At 51.1% G+C, this 21,600-nt stretch overlaps 8 protein-coding genes across 8 annotated transcripts; 5 read left to right on the forward strand and 3 right to left on the reverse strand.

The window, feature by feature from the left end:
• Positions 1 to 20: 20 nt before the first annotated feature.
• On the reverse strand, positions 21 to 872 carry MRS44_005344 (uncharacterized protein; the record flags this gene model as incomplete). The annotated part of the gene is made up of 1 exon (XM_046281780.2): positions 21 to 872. One exon carries the CDS (start codon positions 870 to 872, stop codon positions 21 to 23), a length of 852 nt encoding a protein of 283 aa, XP_046123854.2.
• Positions 873 to 1,703: 831 nt separating this feature from the next.
• On the forward strand, positions 1,704 to 5,162 carry MRS44_005345 (uncharacterized protein; the record flags this gene model as incomplete). The annotated part of the gene is made up of 3 exons (XM_065622563.1): positions 1,704 to 1,812; positions 1,919 to 3,576; positions 3,630 to 5,162. 3 exons carry the CDS (start codon positions 1,704 to 1,706, stop codon positions 5,160 to 5,162), a joined length of 3,300 nt encoding a protein of 1,099 aa, XP_065478635.1.
• Positions 5,163 to 5,185: 23 nt separating this feature from the next.
• On the reverse strand, positions 5,186 to 8,122 carry MRS44_005346 (uncharacterized protein; the record flags this gene model as incomplete). Its single annotated transcript, XM_065622564.1, has 1 exon — positions 5,186 to 8,122. The coding sequence occupies one exon, from the start codon at positions 8,120 to 8,122 to the stop codon at positions 5,186 to 5,188; it is 2,937 nt and encodes a 978-aa protein (XP_065478636.1).
• A 200-nt stretch (positions 8,123 to 8,322) lies between these two features.
• MRS44_005347 (uncharacterized protein) lies at positions 8,323 to 11,634 on the forward strand (the record flags this gene model as incomplete). The annotated part of the gene is made up of 4 exons (XM_065622565.1): positions 8,323 to 8,608; positions 8,665 to 10,901; positions 11,124 to 11,282; positions 11,359 to 11,634. 4 exons carry the CDS (start codon positions 8,323 to 8,325, stop codon positions 11,632 to 11,634), a joined length of 2,958 nt encoding a protein of 985 aa, XP_065478637.1.
• Positions 11,635 to 12,891: 1,257 nt separating this feature from the next.
• Positions 12,892 to 14,016, forward strand: MRS44_005348 (uncharacterized protein; the record flags this gene model as incomplete). The annotated part of the gene is made up of 4 exons (XM_046283123.2): positions 12,892 to 12,914; positions 12,982 to 13,193; positions 13,257 to 13,505; positions 13,559 to 14,016. 4 exons carry the CDS (start codon positions 12,892 to 12,894, stop codon positions 14,014 to 14,016), a joined length of 942 nt encoding a protein of 313 aa, XP_046123850.2.
• A 308-nt stretch (positions 14,017 to 14,324) lies between these two features.
• On the reverse strand, positions 14,325 to 15,815 carry MRS44_005349 (uncharacterized protein; the record flags this gene model as incomplete). The annotated part of the gene is made up of 9 exons (XM_046278003.2): positions 14,325 to 14,552; positions 14,602 to 14,944; positions 14,997 to 15,086; positions 15,143 to 15,155; positions 15,242 to 15,269; positions 15,317 to 15,386; positions 15,439 to 15,480; positions 15,533 to 15,675; positions 15,735 to 15,815. The coding sequence occupies 9 exons, from the start codon at positions 15,813 to 15,815 to the stop codon at positions 14,325 to 14,327; spliced, it is 1,038 nt and encodes a 345-aa protein (XP_046123849.1).
• A 603-nt stretch (positions 15,816 to 16,418) lies between these two features.
• MRS44_005350 (uncharacterized protein) lies at positions 16,419 to 17,876 on the forward strand (the record flags this gene model as incomplete). Its single annotated transcript, XM_046278002.2, has 1 exon — positions 16,419 to 17,876. One exon carries the CDS (start codon positions 16,419 to 16,421, stop codon positions 17,874 to 17,876), a length of 1,458 nt encoding a protein of 485 aa, XP_046123848.1.
• A 2,397-nt stretch (positions 17,877 to 20,273) lies between these two features.
• Positions 20,274 to 20,606, forward strand: MRS44_005351 (uncharacterized protein; the record flags this gene model as incomplete). Its single annotated transcript, XM_046281779.2, has 1 exon — positions 20,274 to 20,606. One exon carries the CDS (start codon positions 20,274 to 20,276, stop codon positions 20,604 to 20,606), a length of 333 nt encoding a protein of 110 aa, XP_046123847.2.
• Positions 20,607 to 21,600: the final 994 nt, after the last annotated feature.

Below are 21,600 nucleotides of genomic sequence, written 5' to 3' on the forward strand. Positions count from 1 at the left end.
AAAAGGAACCAACCTCCAAGTCAGGATGAGGGTTCATCCGCATTCGCGGATGTGTTGGTTCCGTCGCCAGCCAAGGCGGACTGTCCGAACTTGTTGCCTTGATGGAGACTGCCTCCCTTGGAGATGGTGACTCCGAAACGATGGTTACCAGCGTTCCTAGGGGCGGGCCCGCGCCAACCATCCTGGATTGTATCGCCTTGGATGTGGTTCGTGTTCTGAGTAGACGTTCGCTCATACCTATTCCCACGATGCTGTAGGCTACCAGCACTTGCTCCGCCATTCGGCACAGCGTATTCTTCACCCTGTTTCTGAGTGTGTTCGAACGTGTTCCTAGGCTGATACTGATCCCCCTGTTTGAGAGCGCCGTCCTCGCTCCGAGTGTCTCCAAACATGTGTGTACCCCGACCTTGGGGTACTTGGCCGTGAAAGCCTGGATCGATCGTGTCTCCTTGGTGGAGATCGGTTCCATCGACCGTTGTCGTTCGCCACTGATGCCCTGCAAAGGGTTCTTGGCTTTCGGCTTGGTCGGCCAATAAAGAGCAATCCTGCACATGGAGGGTGCTCTTGTGCTTCAGTACGGACCCGATGTCATCGCCATCATTTTCAACGGTGATTGGGCCGGAGGGTGGCACAGCCCACCTCTGTCTCTCTGGAGGTATGCCGGTCATCTCTTCGATTTTTTGCTTCATTTCTGAAATGGATAAAGTGGTTTCGACCATGATGGGGAGCCGACCTCCACCTGCAGGGAGATTACTCTGAGTATCATAGGATACATAGTCGCCAGCAAGGGTGAAAGACCTACCCGCTTGAATGCATAGCTGCAAGTAAGTAGTGGTAGTAGCCGGTGCACTATCGGTACTTGTTGAAGCCATTGTTGATACCTCTTTTGGAAGATAAAGTGTAGGACCTGAATGCAAGTGACGGGTTGGATGTGCTACATAATCGATGGTCTCTAGCTACCTTTGAAGAAGGGGAGAAAAACGTGCAAATCAAAATTCGCAGTCAGGCTCAAGAATTACTGGCTCACATTTAGTCACGTGTGCAAGACCACCCTCTTGAGTGTGTGCCGTGTCTGGCCCTGGTCGCAGCCTCGTTTGTTCATTGGCACCGCCAGATGCCCAGACATGGCCCTCACGATGATGCCAAGGCCAGGGCCGCGAGCCTTTCAGACCAGCTTGAGATCTGAGAGTCGGTCTGCTACGAAAACGAGGCAATATGTATCCCCAAGGAGCCATCAGAGGCTGATCTCATGACTCTATCTAGAGAATACAGCGTCTTCTAGGTCTGCAACGCGAATTCTAGCCCAGCGGCTAATAACTCGTTCTGAGCTTCTTGCTTAGTTGAACTAAGCGCTCAGCAATCTGTAGTAAAATGTTGAGCTGAGCGGAGAGAGAGAGATTTTGCCCAAGAACCCTGCACAAGGAGGAAAAAGGCGTTTTCTTCTGGCTGTGAGTGGGTGTGATCTGTTCCTCCAAGAAAAAGAAAGTACTTAAAGAGATTATTAATAATCTGCTTTTCATTATACCCCGCACTTGGCTGGCTCACGCGTGACGTGTTCTTGTTTATTTATGTCTCTGTTGAATAGTTACATTCGACACACGGCAACACTCTCACCCTCAAACCACAACGAACCGACGGCCTTGCTAACCCAGCCGACGTCCCAACGACGCTCAAGGCGGGGATTACGAAAAGCCTGATACCAAATGGACCCCAACAGATCTACGAGTGGTGGTGATAGGGCCTACGGTACCAATACTAATTACAGCGGCCACCTGCACCAAGGCGACGTTTACGGATCGGTTCATCACCACCGTGAGTCTCATCAAGCATGAGTCGTTTCTCTCGTGGTATAGTCTGCCACACGACTATTATAAAAAACATCCTGAGCAAACTTGCTGATGATCAACCATTTGAATAGATGACGAGCCCGACCAGATTGCCCAATGTTTGACCGGCTTACCAACAATTGATCCTCGGAGCCACAAAAGCGGTATTGAACGAGCGACCCGCGCTCCCATCAAAGAAGTGGACGGCTGGATCCTGGATACCGAGCACTTCCGTCAATGGCAACACAGTGAGGATAGCAGCCTGCTGTGGATAGAGGGCAACCTTGCCACAAACGAAACGATGCTGCTCTGTGCTATCATCAACGAGCTCAGCCGCCCGTCACCGTCAACAGATGTGGATGAACCGAACGACAGCTTGATTTTATCATATTTCTTCTGTCGACCCAACCCACGCACCAATAATGCTACAGCAGTATTGCGTGGGCTTCTCTATCTTCTCGTCGAACAATGCCCAGAGCTCCTTCCGCATCTCGAAAAGAGGTACAGTGTCTTAAAGACGGAACTTTACGAAGGTTCCATGGCGTGGCATAGCCTTTGCGACGTTTTGGCAGACATGTTGAAGGCTTTACATCCGCGAAAGGTTTGCTTTGCCGTCAACCACCTCAACGACTGCACACAAGAACTCTCCAGACTCCTGGACCTCATGACTCGGAATACTGCGTTGTCGACCCTGAAATGGATCATTTCCAGCCGACCGAATGTGACCATCAGATCCCGACTAGAGCGGCGACCTCTCATGACGAAGCTAGATCTAAGAGTTGGGGAGAATGCGCAGCACGTGTCACGGGCGGTTGACGCATTCATTGATTACACTCTACCCAATATCCCATGCCTGTCTGATGACGACGCGCTCTTCACAAGAGTCAGAGAAGATTTGAGGCGCAGGTCCGGCGGGGTTTTCCTATGGGTGTCATACGTCATGAAGAAACTGAAAGAAGCGGAGAGCTGCGACGTGGACAAGGTTCTTGCCGAAATCATGTCATATCGTCGGTCGTTGAAGCAGGTTGAGCAACTGGAGGAGGGAAAAGAAGCCGAATACTGCAGCGACATTCTCTCATCTGTTGTTGCAGCGTACCGCCCGCTGAGCCTTTGCGAACTGGGCATTCTGTCGGGACTTCCGTGGGACCTGGCGAATGACGACAAGTTTGTAGCCAAGCTTGTTCATATGTGCGGTCCCTTGCTCGACATTCGAGAAGGTATCGTTCACCTCATCCATCAATCGGCACGGGACTTTTTGGTGGAAGAGCAGAATTGGTGGACTGAGAGCAGAGACCTCGACCAACTCGAGGGTGAGTCTGGGACTTGGAAAGTAACCAGCAGACCTCCCAGGCACATTCACATCAAATTCGCCGAGAGGTCGATTGAAGTGATATCTCGGGAGCTACGACGCAACATGTTCAATTTGCCTGCGCTCGGAGCATCGATCGAGGACTACAATCCCCCCAGTTTGGCTTCGTTGGGGAATATTGAGTATTATATGCTCCACTGGGCTGACCATCTCAGCGATGCCTGGGACGATGACAGGGACCGCCGTCTCAGACCACGATACAAACATGACTGGACTACGTTGCAGCTTCACTACGACGAGGACCCAACCCCATGGGTTAAGAGCCAAAATGTCACTCTTTTCTTGAAGCAAAAATTTCTGTATTGGCTGGAAACTCTGTGCGCTACTGGAAATCTTGTCGTTGGTGTAGCAGCGACAGCAAAGCTATCAAGAGTCTTCAGCGTGAGTTGGGCTTCATACTATTGTTCGAGCTCGGTCATACTTATGTGATTCAGGACCCCGATCGTCGTGCAGATGCAGATATGAAAAAGTTGGTAGTTGATGCCAATCGACTTCTTCGCTATTTCAGCCCATGTATTGGGATCTACCCTTCACAGATGTATTACTCTGGTCTTGTGTTTGCTCCATCCACGAGCTCGATGCGACAGCAGTTTTCGAAGGAAAGGCCGCCATGGATCACAACAAATCCAGCTGTTGAAGCAAACTGGAATGTCCCCCCACAGATCATTGAAGGTCACGATGACCCAGTATTGTTCAATACCTCGTTCTCTCGCATCCACGGGATTGCCACGATATCTGAAGGCGGGATTGTGCGGCTCTGGGATAGGGATTCAGGCATGCTGCTGCACACGCTCAACACCCGCACTCAAACCGTCTTATCAGCAGATTTCTTTGACTATACGCTGCTGGTAGCATCGAGCGATGGGACGGTACAAGTCTGGGACGCTCGATCGGGTAGATTACTCCGAAGCATACAGGCCACCCCGAGTTCGGTTTCCTTTGCGGCATTTTCCTCTAGTTGGCCTCGTGTGTTGCAGTCTGGTTGGCATTGTTGGTTAGCGCTTGGGTGCTACGACGGTGCTGTTCGACTTTACAAGTGTGATGGCAAGATTGGGGACGTATCGTCGCTAATATTACATCGCACGTTTGGAGCCGGCGGCGGCTCGGTCAGGTCGCTCGCGATTTCACGCCACTGCCTGGTGTCCGTGTCAAGCAATCACTCCATACGAGTGTGGGAGGTGGAGGAAGGCGATCAAAAGCACACCATTACCGGCCACACTGGCTGCCGCTTTTCGGAAACCTGCTCGCCTTTGTCAGTCACCGTGACGGGCGAACATATCGCGGCAGGGCTGAGTGATGGCACTGTGCGTCTGTGGCATATCGGCTCTGGTGAACCATGGCATACTCTACAAGGACACGAGGGTCCGGTTTTGTCAGTCAACTTCTCGCAAGCAGGCCAACGGCTGGCATCTGGGTCTGCCGACAAGACTGTCAGGCTCTGGAATTGCACTCTGGGTATGCTTCTCCATACCTTTGTGGGGCATAGCGGTTCCGTCCTTTCGGTCAGGGTCCTCTCCGCTGATGGACGTCTAATCCTATCATCCGCATCTAAAGACGGTACGGTGCGAATATGGGATACTGCGTTCAACCCGAGTCCAATGACCAGCGATGACCTTTCAAGAAGCTCAACTAGCAGCACGATGGAGCTAGAGGGCACGCAGGCAGCGATAATGTGTGAGACTGACCTGACCGGACCTATTGGTGAGCTGTCAATAACAGGTGGCTTGGCCGATGCTGCCAACACCGTCGGTATTGGAGAATCTTGCAAGTCGAAGGGCTGGTGCTTTAGTAGCGATGGATGCTGGATCATGTGGAAAGAGCACAAAGTCCTTTGGGTGCCCCCTGAATATCGCCCAGTGGCATTCTCCGGAGAGCCAAATGGGCTTACGTTCAGGTGCTCATCAGGTCGTACTCTGACAATTGGGTTTTCAACAGATGCTGGGAAATCTATTGAGGAACAGCAATAGTATCTTGTGAAAGTAGTTATTTATTAGACTCTCTGCTCGCTGCTGATTGGCTGTTCTAGTGGCCGAAACTCCATCAAAGTCCTCTCTTGTTCCCAAAACCCGTTCCTTGTGTCATCAGACACAACCACCTCGGTCAGCAGCAACTTGGCATACGCCGCCGCCGCCGCCGCCGCATACTCCTGCCACTCCTTGCTTTTATATGAGTCCGCATAATCGCAGATCCCGCGGATAACAAGGCACGGGAACGTATTCATCACCCCTGCTGCCTCCATCTCAAAACACAAGATACCATGCTCTCGCGCCCAGCGATCCCGCACTGCTGCGTCTTTGAGGACACGGTTTGCTGAGGCGATGAGGCCATAGTGTATCTCGGGGTGGTCGGTTGGTCGAAGTGGGCGCTTTTGGATGTGGTTGTTCATGTCTGTGCAATGTCCAACCTGGCAGGCAGAGCATACAAATGAGAACAAGCGGTCGTTTTCTTGTCCAGGATGCATGTACTTCAGTTTTGATGAGTCCGGCACCCGATTTACAACATCATTTAGGAATGGTTGCAGTGGATCGGAAGGAAGATCAGGGTTTGATCGTAAAGAACTGATGGCAGTCATCAACTGTCTCGGAGGCGGTTGAAGAGCTCCCGTAAGTTCAAAAGTACTGTTCTCGATTTCCTTTCCCCGGTCATACTGTATGACGCCAGGGAACCTCGCAGTCGGAAGACTTACGACTACATCGCCGAGCCGAATATCGTTCTGTGGTGTAGGAGCACCGCCGCCTATCCCCACGAGAAGACAGAATGCTATGCTCTGAAAGCTCCGCCTCATATTAGATGCCGAGTCCGCTGCGGCGTTGGTCCCGTATTCTCCCGCCGGAAGGCAAGCGGCAACGACCATGTGGCCGCTGATAGTGCCAAGTGCGTAGTTGTTGACGTCTCCGCATAGGTTCTTCGGCTTGCTGTGCTTTGTGTCGAATAGGGTTCGCACGGCCAGAAGCTCTTTGGGGAGGGCGCAGAGAATGCCGACTGTATACCTCCACTGAGGGTATGACCCTAAGCTCAGAGAGGCTGTCGAATCACATAACCCTTCGGCATCGGACCCAGAAGGAAAACGGACCAGATTTGGGGTGCTTGATGCGGAAATTGTGGCTCTGGGGTCCAAATCTGACAGCCTTCTGTTTGAAAGCCCTGGATGCTGCGCAGAGCCTGGAGGTTGGTAGGGTGCTGCAAGACTAGGGGACAGGCTACAACTCCTCTCCAGCCCTAGGGCGAGTTCTGCGTTCTGGCGAGAAGCCTCGACATTGTTTTGTTGGTTCAACGTCTGTATCGTCTGATCCCAGCTCGCAAAGTCCAACGTCTCGGCGAACTTGTCCAGGTCATTGATCGAAATCGAACTATAAGCCTGGCTCAACTCAGTCTCTAGCGGTAGGACCACCTTTTCGTAGATTCTGGATCTTAGTTCGTCGCTACTGAGGCTGCCTCCATCCTCGGTCTCCCATACCTGTGGGTCTAAACAGCTCCCCACGGCGACATAGAACTGTGAATTCTCGGGGATCTCTGTTCTGCATGCTTGGAAGACCACGCTCACGTCGAGATGTTTTGTGCTGCTCTGCGAATCGCCTATTTCGACCTTGTACCGTCTGGCCAGAACATCAAAGGGCGTGGCAAAGTAAATCTCCAGCAGCATCATTGCGAGCGTCACAAGGATTGGACATCGGTGCATGAGCCAGTCATCGGGGTCCATATCATCGGGGTCAAAGTCGTCGGGATCCAAATCATCAGGATCCAAATCTTCCGAGTCAGTTGCATCTGGGCTGTGTTCGCGGCCATCATGTGGCGGGGAGAAATCCAAAGGTGAAAGCCTCGTCTGAATGAACGGCCGCAAGGTGACGGCCGATGAGGAGGTCTGGAAGAATAGCACATTGGACGAACTCCAACTTGGCTCCAACCACGGAGTATTGTGCAAGTGAAACACAGTCGAGCTAAGGATGACAGCTAAAATTCGTTTCGTCCTCTCGGTGAAGTTGCGTGGTCTGTCTCTCAGGAACTGGTCCAAAGAGATTGGATGTTTCGTCTTGTCGACAAGCGACTCGCTTCTCTCCGATTGCAGCTTGAAAAGCTGATCCTTGGTGACTTTGAGTTGAAGTCGGTATCCCAACATGGTACCAATTCTCGCAATCGGCTCACAAAGCTGCTTCACCAACATACTCCTCGGAGCCCTTTGTCTCTGTCTCGATTGTTCCACAACAATCCTAACAGCTCGATCCTTTGCTGTATGAATGTGTGCTTCATGCCAATCCTCCTTCATGGAGAGAAACATGTCAAAGTCGACTTGGTCATCAGCCTCACAATCAAGCTTTCGGTGAGTCCCCAGACAAAGACGAGCGCCGAAGTCGTGGGTGGGTGTACAGACGCAGTCTTTGCAGGCTACCAGCGCTTTGAAGATGGACTGAGCGGCGTTCCAGACCGCATATGATGGTTCGTTGATCTTGATCAAAGGGCCAAAGTCCTCTGGGGCCCACTGTGACATGTCCTCTGGGTATCGGGTTTCGAGCTCCTTCTCGAGGGCACTCAGCGACTCCAGAAAGTCGTCACGTTCAATTTGCGTCGCTCCAAAATCCAGGTAGAGCTGGAGAGCCTCCACCTTGGCTCCATTGTCTGCCAAGTCGTCTCGAACCTCATCCAAGCGTCGCAATCTGGCGTCAGATGACAGTCGAAGAAGGTTCCGTGTAAATATCGACTTTATGCAGTCCAATAGTCGATTATGGACACCCTTATCGATTGTGACATGGCTGCTGCTAATGCGTTTTAGGTGATAGCAAATGATGGTGAAGTACGCATGAAGCTCAGCGTAGAAGCCCCTCAGCTGAGGATCATGCTCGCCCCGCCATAATGTCCTGGAAATCTGCTTCAATATGTTGTACGTGGCCTGTAGCGAGTCGGCGGCGTCTCTGTCCCGACTTGAGGCCATCGCCGCGGTTCATCTGAGGGGTTTGTTGTAGGATCATCATCTGACGCAACTGGACGACCCCCTGCAACATCTACCAATGAGATAAGCCAACTGAAAACATTGTGCTTGCCTCGAAATCGAGGCACCCTTGCCTCAAATTCCCCCTCTCTCACAATTCGTCAGCTAGTTTGGGTGGTCAGTTTCAACTCTTTATCAACGAGATGGCGACCACGGCAGTTGGCTCGCCACCTGCGATAACAACGGTCGCTGGAAGTGCTCGATTATGTAGCGAGTCTTTCCAGAATTGCCTCAACAAGGCCGCAAAAATCCATCGCCGTGAGCTATCGCTTGTGGAGGATCAGCATGCGAGATTTGCCATCTGGGCCGCCAATATTCGGGTCTTCAGTGCTGGGCGGGATTCTTTGGATCACCGATTGCGAGAAGCGCCAGATGTGCAAGATGCTGTTATCGGCCTTTTGCAGGCCTTGGACTACCGAATACAGAGTTGTGGGTGATGGTTCCACGGCGATCTCACTGACGGCTTGCTGACCATGTTGTCCCAGGCTCAAACATCCTTGAGCCTATTTCTGAGAAGACTGCAGGGAAGCTTCTGGAAAAGATCCCTGAAGACCTAAACCAAGCCATCGAAGGGATCAGCAAAGAGCTGACCCTCTTACACAAAATCTCAAATACAATCCGCCGGGCAAGCAAAGAGAAGCAAAACATCCAAGCCGAAAAATCATTCAAGATCCAAGATGAGGAAGGGAACGATGCCGAACCGTTTCTCCGCCAATTATTCAGCAACCAGATACGAGATAGGTTCCCCGGAACCAGTGACAATATCCAGCAACGCCTCGTTAACAGTATGGTGCTACGACGGAAGCGAATCTTGTACCGAAGAAAACGCTACGACAAGAAACCAATCCGTCCCCTAGAGGTGCCATTGCCCCCTACAGTCTCGGCTCCCAAGGCCAAACCTAATGTTGGTTTGCAAAGGCAACCTGTCAAGCAGCAACCCACACCAGTTCCCACCCCCAGCATCGTCCCATCAGTTCCACAGACGGCAACAACCTTGGTTGCTGAGAAGTTTCAGCAAGCCGCCGCCCCCTCAGTCATCTCCGTCTCCAAGACCGTCGCACTGAGCAGCCACGACCAACTTCAGTTCCCGCCTGCTCCGTGTGGTGCTCTTATGAAAAGATACCGGCGGTTCAAAAAAGAACAGGACGAAAAGCTCAAAGTTGTTTTAGATGGAATCCCTGGCTACAACGGACTGAAAATGTCCCCAGCCCCAGGCGCACGGGGTGCCGTCAGAAACCATCGTGCTTCCCACAAGCAGACATTGGACAACTACTGGGATGAGTGCCTCAGGGCAGTGGGGGAAGTGGTCTGCCAGTTTTGCTTTTATGCTCTCCCAGTCCGGGATGTGGTCCAAGAGTCGAAATGGAGATTGCACGTCAAGAATGATCTCGACCCCTACGTATGTCTCTTTGAGGAGTGCGACTCGCCCGAGAAGCTGTACAATCACAGCGATGCTTGGTTAAAGCACATGAAACAGCACGCCGTGCGATGGCGTTGTACATCCAAGTCACATCCTGCAATCGTGTGCGATACAAAGGAAGATTATATCAACCACCTAAAAACGAACCATGGGGACAAGTTTAACGACGCACAGCTTGGCGTGTTGGCAGATCGGAATGGCCGTGCTACGGGCCCGCTATTCACGTCTTGTCCTCTTTGTGGTGTGGAGGAGGTGAAATGTAGCATGGAAGAGCATGTCATCGGACACATGCGGTTCCTAGCCCTCAAGTCACTGCCGGCTACCCAGGAAGAACTAGACGACGAATCAGGATCCGATGACAGTGCAGCGGCATCAAAGCCAGACAGCCGAAGCACAATCGACAATGATCAGGAACGATACACCCCGTTCGACCCAGACGACCTCTTTCGCCTGCTAAACTCAAACAGACAGCACGACGAATCTATAGAGTTCGTCGACGAGACTGTCTTTGCAGACGTCCCTGATGATGAGTGGCGGCTTTTCGAATGGGGGTTTATCCCAAACTCTCACGGAACAGCCCTAGATCACAACAGTGATCCGATCGTCCGTTCATTCTTCTTTGCCGCGAATGCGCCAATGGGCATGAAGTCTACCGGCCCGTTCGATTATTCAACGAGAATTGACTATCACATGGATCCCGATTGTGCTATTTGCCGCGCGCCGGCGTCTATGGCATGCGATTGCGAAGCAAAGGGCCTAGACGTAGCTGTGAAGCAGCAAGAGGACAGGGTTATGAGGCCGATGTACCAAAAGACAAGAGACTGGGCGCGGCAAAGGGCGCAGAACTTCATAACCAACGAGTTCAAGACATATGTGGAAGGTGAAGAGTTCAAAACGTATGTTGAGACTGGAGGGTCGGCCTCCGAGGGCCAAGACACCGCGTTGGGCCGTTCCAGGCAGGAAGCCAATGAAGCTTGGCGGGCCAATGTTCTACGGTATCCCGGGACACTTGAGCACTTCTTCAGTCTTGTGAAGTTTACACTTCCAAGAGACGACGATCCTGCGGTGACAGATCCGAAACCGAGGCCCCCACACACAATATTCCCTCGCCGCAGAAGAACCTCATCGCCTCCACCCAGCAGTGAACGGGGCCTATCAAGAGGTAGAGAGCTGAGCCTAGAGGGAAATAAGCCTCCCTCATCCCAAGCCGAGGATCTCGAGAAGTCTATCTCGAGCAGTTCCAGGAGTAACCCGTACCTGCCAGCAGGAAGCCAAAATACCCTGTCAGATGACGAGCCTACGGTGAGAGCTCCGCCACCGAGGCCCTCGATCTCAAGCGCTCCAGTCCAAAAGAAATCGGGAGAAGGCAATCGACGGTGGTATAAGTTGACTCCGAGGAGTCCCTATGCCATGGACGCCGATGAATCGGATGCATCAGAATCCTAGCTGGCCAACACTGGAAGCAAGCGCTCCGACTTCTATCCAAGGCCCTCGACCTTAGGCGCTCTGCTCCAAACAAAACAGGGAGAAGGCAAAGGAGGGTTGAAGAGTATCCCCTATGTCGAGGACGTCGATGAATCGGATGCCTCGGATTCTCTTCTGGCTTATATACGTGACTCTCCGCGTCATCACAGCAACGGGCGGCATTACACGACACCTGGGGTTCCCCAAACCCTCAATTATGTACGTCTTTTTATTCGCTTTGATCTCTGAAGATTTTAACCATTGTTGGCACTGGTATGCTGATCATACAAATTAGGCGCGAGATAGGTCAGTCCCAGTGAAGCAGGAGAGCCCATACCGTATGGAAGACGTTCTATATTCGAAATATCTCCCAGCTGGAGAGAGATATGAGAAGTCTACAGTGGAAGACGTTCAATTTTCGACATACAACGTCGACTCAGAGGAAACAAAGCCACATTCCCCCCACGATTCTGCCTTGAGCCACCCGAACGAGGGTGAACTCCCTCGCCCATCCTCCTCCAATCGCCTAGATGAGAATCAACAGGAGACAAAAGAGAAGGCCGACAAGTAGAAATAGCCAATGCTAGATCTCGCATAAAATAGAAATACTTAACAAACCTCTGACTCCCCTTGGCTAGATCTAAGACGCCCAGGGCTAAAGAGCACTCGGGCTTAACCCAGGGTCCATGTCTTGCGCGGACTTTCGGGCTGTATGTAGGTAGCTCCTAACATCCGAGGAGCTAGCCATGGCCAACCATTTTGCATGATGTATAGTGGGTCATTTCGCTGAGTATATACCAATAAATGTTATAAGTCGTATAAATGTGTATGTTAAATAATGACTTATCTCGTTTACGCCGTTGTAGACGCAAACTTGGCTTAACGCTCCGGTCTAAAACGTTGGCGTGCACGGAAGTCACTGTTCTTCGTCTGCAAGAAGCGACAGCTGCTCAAGTCCTCGATCGATCGAAGGAAATCGGGTCATATTTTCTCGACGTCATTCAGAAAATCTAGGACATCCCTGGAGTTCAGAAAGTCCATTACTCTCTGTCAATCAAGAGGCCAAACGAACTATGGCTCCTGGTTGACTGGGAGAGCGACGAGAAATGCCAGAACAGGTCGTAAGTTCCGTTTAACACTTGCATGGGAGAACCAAGCTAAGAGTGTAATATCTGAATAAGGCTTCTGAAGGTATCAAGACATTGTGTAAACTATTCCTCAAAGACAAGACGCCGTCCAGCAACCATTCTTGATCCAGACAAAAGTGTTGAACCCTCGATATACCCTATGATTATGGGAAACAAAGTGGATAAGATTTTTCTATAAGGTTTGAAGTCACCTCATGAAGAGTTGGCACTTATCTCAATAGATATATATACCATCCAGGATCACCTCTGTCATGTATGTGCGATCTCTTCCTCAAAGGCTTCCGAGGTGTACGAAAACATGGCGAACAGCATTGTCACCTAGTGGAGCCTTCATGGAAAGCCCAAGAATAATCTCAACCAACGATATGCTTAATTTACACGAACGAAACTCAGCCACCCCTGATCCGAATGTTCCGGGAGCCGCACGGCCCCTGTATCGGGGACTTCACCAAGTCCGACTTGTAGGGCAGCCAATCAGATTTGAGTCTATACGAAGCCTTGAGGACGCCTCATATCTATGGAGTACTCGATGGGAAATGTCCCTTCTATTGGCCTGCGGAACGGCCTAAGCTGTCGCCCTCCTGCTCCAGCGGTTCCGGCTAGTTGAGGCTGAGTTGGCCCCGTAGCAACCGACCCAGCGTATCGCGGAGATCAAACCATCAACACACACGTCATCAGTCATGTTCGCGCCCGGATTCATCAAGTACATAAGTTATACCAGCTGCCTTGAAGACCCAGCGTCCAGCATCTCATTCTCTCCATCACAATAGGAGCACTACCCCCCAGCCCCAAAAGCTCGACGCTCAACCTACTCAGCTTCTATCTCGAATCGAAATGGCGAAAAACTATTACAAGTACGAGCCTTCTATGGCAGCAGCCGTCATCTTCATCATCACCTTTTCGACTTCGTCTCTGCTGCACGCCTTCCAGATCATCAAGACCAAGACATGGTTCTTCATCCCCTTCTTGGTCGGTTCATTGTGTGAGTCCCCAGTCACTAGCAACCTCGTGATTAGCAATTTCCCGCTAACAGGAAGACTTGTAGTTGAAACGGTCGGCTTTATCGGACGAGCTATAGGCGCTGGAGAATCACCCGATTATACTTTTGCCCCATACGTGATGCAGCATTTGCTGCTTCTCCTTGGACCGACTTGCTACGCTGCTTCTATCTACATGATCTTGGGGCGACTCATTCGTTTGCTGGACGCCGAGAGATACTCGTTGATCAGGTCGAGTTGGCTGACCAAGTTCTTCCTGATTGGAGACTTGCTTTCTATCGCGCTGCAGGGAATTGGTGCGTATTCCTTCACAATGGTGCAACAGGCTTTGCTCACTGACCTTTTGTAGGAGGCGGAAAGGTCGTAAATGCCGAGACCGAAGACGATCGATCGACTGGAGAAAACATTATTATCGCCGGACTCGTCGTACAGATCATCTTCTTCAGCCTGTTCATGATCGTCACATGTCTTTTCCACTTCAGAATTAGGAAGAACCCAACTGCGAGAGCCGAGAGTATTAGCACCCGCTGGGAGCTGTTTCTACTCATCCTGTACATCACCAGCATCCTGATCCTAATACGCTCTCTCTTCCGTCTGGTCGAGTACGCTATGGGCCACGACTCGGAGCTACAGTCCAAGGAGGTCTACATTTACGTTTTGGATGGTGCGCCCATGTTGATTGCCAGCACTCTCTTCAACATCTTCCATCCATCCAGGTACCTCGTGTTTGGGAAGCAGCTTGTGGATGGGTCGAACTCGGAGATGCAGTTGGCGGATTACGATACAGCCTATCGACCTGTTGCTTGAGTTTCGGATGGGAAGGGTAGTGGTTTGGCGGGGATTGATGTGCAGACTGCAAACGGCGAAGAAGGTTGGTGGGAATATGGAGTTGGGTGGAATGAGCGGGAACAGGGATTCGGTCATAGTACAAATAGACGGACAATGACAATTACTAACGGAAAAGACTATACTTGGACGTAAACTACCCCTTCCTTAGGGAGGTCCGAGGAAGTAAATGGCGTCGTCTATGGTACGATGGCGTATTGAACTTCCGAAGCATCCGAGATACGGGCTGCAATGGTGCCCCGTTGGGGTGTCTAGTTAGCGGCCGATGTCTAAGGTTTCTGGCCCCAAACAACCTTCTGCTTGAAGTACCCGTGATGCCTCTCAGATCGCAACTCGCGTCTAAACTGGTCGATATAGAGCTGGATCTCATCCCTCGACCAACCCAAAGTATGAGCCATGAACAACACGAAACCTTCGGTATCAGTCTCAAGACCATATTTGGTATATGGGCCCATTTCCTTTTCGGTCGGGTCCGAAGACCAGCCACCGATAGGATTCTAGTTCATCAATTAGCAGAGACTCAACCTTGACACATTCTACCTTTACCTTGAAGTCGAATTCTTGGATGTTGATAAAGCCGGCTTTCTCCAAGGCCTTCCTCTGCGTGCCATCCTCGACCACCGTGAAACTTGTTCCTATCTTCTTGCTACCCTCGATAAAAAGTTTTCCCCATTGGCCCATCGCGGAGTTTCCGTCGACAGTGTTGTCGTCACTGTCGATATTGGAGGAGGCTTCGTGGCTTTCGACCCATCCGCCGGGCCTGCATACCCTGAATGCCTCGGAGGAAAGGAAGTCCCAGTCTCTGATGCTGCCCATTAGCCACCTCATATGGATGTAGTCAGTAGAGTCAGATTTGAAGGTCCATTCTCGAGTACAGTCTTCGATCTCGCTGTAGTATTTTGTTAGACTAGCCTCAAACATTGTCTTAAACGATTACTCACAACCGCAAGTTAGGCGGTACCCAGGAAGGCTGGATGGGTGAAATATCTGTTCCGGTGATTTCCGCGTCAGGGTAGTCATCGGCAAAGTCACTAGCGACTCGTTAGAACAAAGTGGAGGGATCGGGTGGAGTATTGCTCGAACGCACATGGCCCAGATACCTGTTGATCAGAGAGATTAGTCTCTCGACCACCAACAAAAAGATAAATGCATTCGTTAGAGATATGTAGGAACCAGGAGCCCTTACCAGTTCCACACCCAATATCGATGGCTCGCTATCTCACCAATTAGCACTGGCATGGAATCTGGCATGGCTGCTTACATGGACCTTGTCTTTCTCCAATGGCGCCAAATGGAGCTTATTTCCAAGCCCAAGCGTAAGAATATGATGTCTATATCCGAGATTAGATTGTTGCTGCTTCCTGAGCTGGTACAGGAACTCACGTCACGTCCATCAACTCACGCTGTGGCGCGTCATTGGATCCCCTTGGAGGGAATTAGTGACCTCCGGTTATATGCACACAGAACAGGCACTTACCAATACTGCGCATTTCCCTGTTCGCTGTTGTAGGTTCTGCCGTGTATCGTCCTGTACTCAAGGATGCTCGAGGTGACCGACGCTGTGGAGGAATTGTTGTCGGCGTCGAGGATGGAATCACCATCGGTATTGGCAGGCTCTTTCTTGGCACGGGGTTCCAGATCAGCGTTTTTGTTTCACAGTAAGATCAGCTTTAACAAACCTGTGCAATTTCGGCCCAGTGCTTGGGGGGAAGAATGTCGCCATCCCGGGGGGTTGGGCGGGTTGTAGCTTCGTCAGACATGGTGGACGAAGAGTGATGGCAACTCAAACAGTTTGCAAGTTTCGCACTATGAACCAGCTAGAAGGTAAGTCTTAGAGCAGACGAGTGGAGATGGCCGGTTAATATATCAAAATGCCGCCCAGGGCTTCGGACGTAGTGGTCTGATATGTGCGGGGTTGGCTTCTAGATGCATGATCGAGCAGTTCTGCAACGGTCACTAATCCGGAACAAGAAGGTGTAACGTCATGTTCCTGGTTCAACTGCAGCCACCGCGGCAAGTTGAAGATGGCATTCTTGACATATGAAAGCATACAAGGCTTACAAGAAAGTCTCTCCATTCTTCAACTTTCCGTCGCCCCGGTCGGTTCAGGGTAGTGGAACTAGGATTTCAAGTCAACCAATCAGAGACTCGATAAGTGGGCCGAAATGTAAGATTTGCTGCCCGATCTCACTCTCAGAATGTGCGATTGATGCCTAAACTTTGGCCACTAGGCACTGGGTCTGATGTTGATAGACTGAAACATTCCTCCTTTCCACTCTAGAAGGCTTTGTTACCATTCGTTGTGGAGTCCTGTTCTCTCCCAATTGGCTCTCATCCTCAGCAATCGCAGAATCTTATCACCGATGGCTCCTCGAGATGTTATCGATGAGTTCCATCGAATCGTCCAGAATGATGTTCCCCTTCGGTTGATCTTCGTCCCAGAGATGAAGATTGTGGATCGATACGCCATGCAAGAATACCTCCGCCCTCAAGTTGAGGCTATAACCGAGGAGGGGGTTGAAGAGCGGATCTGGCAAGGCGCGAATCGGGAGAGCGTGGTGGCACGGCTTTTATCGGAGATTGTGCAATATGCAATACTCTCTCATAGATGGCTTCCCAAAGACGAGCCGACATTCAGAGACATGATTGATGGGACCGCCACAGGCCTTGGACGTGAGAAGCTTTGGAACTTCTGCGACATGGCGAGAACACATGAAATCATGTTTGCGTGGTCGGATACCTGTTGTATCGATAAGGGTAGTAGCGCTGAGATTGATGAGGCAATCCGATCCATGTTTAGATGGTACCGGAACTCGTCCATCTGCTTCGTTCACCTAGCTCAGACCACTTCACTTGAAGACTTACAGTCCGATGAATGGTTCGAGAGAGGTTGGACCTTGCAGGAGCTCTTGGCGCCACGGGTGACCAAGTTCTTCGACAAGGACTGGCATCCGTTGGTTGATGGACCAAACCACAAGCAGAACCCAGAAATTCTTCAACATGTCATTGCTGCCACCCGTTGCCCGGAACATGCTCTGCACGATTTCACACCAGGACCTTTCAGCGTCGGTGGGCGCATGTTGTGGGCAGCAAGACGAAAGACTACCCGTGGTGAGGATATGGCATATTCCATGATGGGAATCTTCGACGTGACTCTCCAGACTGCATACGGGGAGGGCGCAGAACGTGCCTTTGTAAGGCTCATTGAGAAAATCATGCTCTCCAGCGGCAACCAGTCCGTCCTAGACTGGACAGGTAAACCGGCTGCTTCACACAGTTCCAGGGCCTTTCCTTCTTCCCCTAGAAGCTATTTCGGACAGATTGGGTACAACTCGTCCCGGAAGCTCGACATGTCTATAACGAGCATCGGCCTGCGGATCCCTCTTCTCATGCTTCCTCTCAACAAGCCAAGACTCCTCGGACGAACAAAGGACGGCCATCTTCGGTTCAAGTTTTCACTCTCTGACGAGCGCATCTCTTCACTTGTCAAACCCATCGCCGTTACTATTTGGAAGGGGTGGTATAGGAAAGAACAGGACTGGGCTCTTGGAGTTTACAATTACATACCCCCGTATGGGATTCGGTACGACGGACTCCCGGGGATTCGAGCACAGTCAGTCGCATACCTTCTCTGCCGCCAGGGCGCACCGGACATTGGAGGTGCCCAAGCCCAGCATGGAATGAAAGCCAAGGATGATTTCCTGTTCTACGGGTGGAGAAAGATGCCAACGACGCATTTTATCACTTTCACTGTCAATTCGATTAAGGAAAACGAGGTCATGGTCATGGATAAGGACTTCTTAGAAGTGGTGCATTTGTAATAGTGAGCCCAACGAAAACCAGCAGTCATAGATGAGCCACCTTGACAGAAATGGTCAGGCTACATTCTACTAAACAGATAGTATGGGGCTTGCAAAGAGTGACTCGGTACCAGCCATGGCGCGTTAACTGTCATGCCTGCCATACCCCCTAAAGCCGATGAAACGCGTGCGAAGCCCCTCGGCACTTTTTCCATACGGAGAGGAAACTGTGAAGTGATGACAAGAGGTACATCAACTACTGTACTGGGTACTGCATTCTTGGAGTCGTGGTGAATTCCAATAAAACTGGCAACCAAGTGACAATGTTGTTTTTAGGCGCTTGCATGCCACATAGTGAGACACTCGGCGCGGGATATCATTCATGGAGCGATAGACAGTTGAGGTGGCTGAGACGTTAGGTGACGCAACGGCGAGGGAGCGTATAACTTAGCCAGCAACACCCTTTCGGGGTTTGCGCATGGAGAGGCTTGGGCAGCTGAGAACTACATGTAGGTGGGCGCATCTTGTGAGGCCAATAGGATTGCTGAGCAGTGGGATATGCAGCAACGCCATCTCAATCGCTGGTCTCTGCCGCTTGGAAGTAGAAGTGCAATGCCAAGTGGGTGAGGAAAGAGAAAAAGAGGGAACTGACTCAATTGGACCTTGTACATATTCACACGTCTTCGACGCAGGGAATGGAGCGTTGGGTCTGGGACGACACTGCTGGAAAAAGAGGACTATCCGCCGGGAATTGGACTGGGGTCCGTGGTCGAGGTCTCTTGCAGGCACTCCAAACATTACACATTGAGTACCCACAGCAAGTTGGATGAATCAAGCCAATAAAATTGTGATTATTCCTCTAATGTGATCCATTACCTAGATCAGATTGACGATGTGACGTGCGACTAGGTAGATCTTCTGAACCGCAAGCAAACCCTTTACGATATGCCAACCACAAGCTAATTCTGTCAGTTAATATTCATCTAGGCGCCTGGATTACTCCTTACAAAGTGTCTTAGGAGAAAGCTTCACCAAAGACGCGTCTTTTTGACCGGCTGCAGCCATTTCAGTCCTCGGAGCTTGTTTCGTAGAACATGTGCTAATGACACCCTTTAGCTGAACTGCCGTCAAGGCGGTTCAGCCGGGACGTGGGTTCCTCACTGGCTATGGACCTTTCAATAATAAGCCTGACTGCCTGTTTTGGTAGATCTGAAAGCTCGTATCTGTATGTTCGCGTGCAGGGTGCGGGATGCCGGGGCCAGGAAACGCCCGTTCACCTTGCATATGGAAGCGCGACAGGCAATCATATGTGAGCCAGTCTAACTTAAGGCTTGCTGATATGGTGGTAATTGAGACCTGATACTCGAGCACATTGCTTAGACTGAGCTAGGAGGTGGGCATTACGTTATTGGAGACAACCATGCGCCAGTCAAGTCAGCAACCAAGCGGGCCGGGCCGTTCCACAGCAGCTAGCCAAATGCCAGAAAGGCCCATCCGCATTATTTTGCAGAATGTGGGGAGAGAAAGGCTCCTTATGTAACTACTGCGCCGGGCATCACCCCATTGGAAGCTGGATCAGGGAGGGTCGAGCAGGTCCGTCTTGACAGCTGATATTCTTGGCTGATCGTCGACGTAGATCAACATGATGGAGGGATAGAAACACATCACTTTAAACTATCAAGAAAGGCCATCTTCAGTTTTAGTGGTGACTGGCGCTTTCACGACGAGTAAGCTTCAATTGCCTCGCTAAAGAATAGTCAAGAGGCTGTGAGACAATGAGGGATAAATTACAAGCTCAAATTTGATTTCGGCCGAAGATCAAAGTATTTACTCAGCCATCATGTCATTTTTGCTAACTGCAACTGATGGTGGCTAGCTGAAAGCAAGTCCCTCACCCCACATTACCTGTCGGCATTTACTTGCCATGAGGTTGACTGGCCCGAGCCGGTGCCGTGCAACGCAGGCATGCACAGAATGTAGGCCAAGTATGGCGCTTCTGCCAAGACGTCTTTCAGCTTGAAGGTGGGGAGTCCTAACAGGTAGTTACTTGCTCATGAGCTCAGTTGTTCGCGGAGAGCCTAGAAAGTCGAGCTGCATATGCACGAGTGAGACATGGGGGAGTCAGATATTTCCAAAAGAGCCGGATGTTGATGGAGGCCTACACGATGCAGCTTTGAAGTTGTTGCAAAGTTCCTTTCAATGAAGTTCAGCAAGGGGACACTGAGTATATAACGGTGATTACATCCTCGATGTATCCCGCAAGAATCAGGACCATCATCCCTCTCTCCACCTCCAAGAAGCAGCCTAGCTATTTGATCTCCTTCTCCCGTCTACCTTACGAATACCCAGGTTCGTATGCTGCTTCCACCAACAAGATGTTTACACATTTTCTAACTTCAGACATGGAGTACCACCACCATGTCGGACGACTTCAGAATCTGGACTGAGCCCAAGAGCCACTCTCTTGAAGGCCACATCTTCAACGGCACCCTTCTCTTCAACGGCAACGCCATCTGGGGCCCTCGTAGTTGCCACGACAACACGGTGGACCTGATCAACGCCCTCAGTGATGCGGATCCCCGCTTCACCATGAGGTTTGAGAGAAGGAACAACACGAACGAAGGTCACACACGCTTCATCAGCCTCCGGGTCGACGGTAGAGATGTGCTGAACAAACTGAACACTCATGACAGCATGGACGGGTTTGTTATCGCTGTCAACACTGCTCGAGCTGTGGCCGGCCCCCCTTAAGTGATTTGTCAAGCTTGTGTAGGAAAGGGAGTGTGCCGGGAAGGAATCGTGTGGCCTTGGTGAGAGAGGCGGGTTGAGAGAGGTCATTCAACATGACTTGCTTAGACAGCCCTTGGTGATGCTTACAACAACGCATCATCACAAGTTGAGACGCATTTTGGAGTTGATTCACTTGTTACAATCATAGTCTACTTAGGTAGCAGCAAAACAATGCCCTGATTCACCCATTGCCCAGATCTCTTCTTCAAGCGAGAGGCAGAGCGCCAAGTCCGTGGAGTGCCTGGTTGGCCTGGCCCGTAAGGCTAACACAAAACATGCCATATAAACTCTTAGTAGACCAAAAATGATTGAGACTTTGAAGTCTTATGTTCAAGAGTAAGCCTTTTATGTCAACGGCCATGACGTAATGTGGTACCGTGCACAGGGGATAACGTAGCATCCTGAGGCATCGGAGATATGCAGGGCAAGGCATCCAGACAATGCTAGACGAGCGCTGTTAATTAATTGCACGGCCGTCTCAATTTCCCCTTGAACTGGGAAACTCTAATTGCTGGGCTAAGCCTTACAGTAAAAGCTGCCGGGTGCTAAGCCACGATTGTCGTCGTCATTGGGGCGGCCCTGATTAAGAACCGTCTTGCCCCTGATTTCGCACCGAGAAATGCGCTCAAGGCTCCAACATTTGTTATTCTCGTCTAGTTGGAAAGGTGTGACTCGATGATATTTCCAACCACCATGAAGCCGGATAAAGTCGACCAGCCAACAACGGCCGACAAAGCCCCATGCTCCCGGGCCCGGCCCCGTCCCGAAGGCCGATCACGTCGGCGACATCACAAGTCTAGAGGGGGTTGCAGACCCTGCAAAAGCCGTCGGGTAAAGGTATGCCTTTTATCCAGCTGCCCTGCATAGACGACAGACTCACAACCCGCCTTTTCAAGTGCGACGAGGTTCGGCCCGCCTGTAATAACTGCGCCAAGAGGGACGTCAGTTGCGAATA

The sequence above is a fragment of the Fusarium solani genome (genome assembly GCF_023522795.1).
Source record: "Fusarium solani strain SB1 chromosome Unknown bctg00000002, whole genome shotgun sequence".
NCBI classification, from domain to species: domain Eukaryota; kingdom Fungi; phylum Ascomycota; class Sordariomycetes; order Hypocreales; family Nectriaceae; genus Fusarium; species Fusarium solani.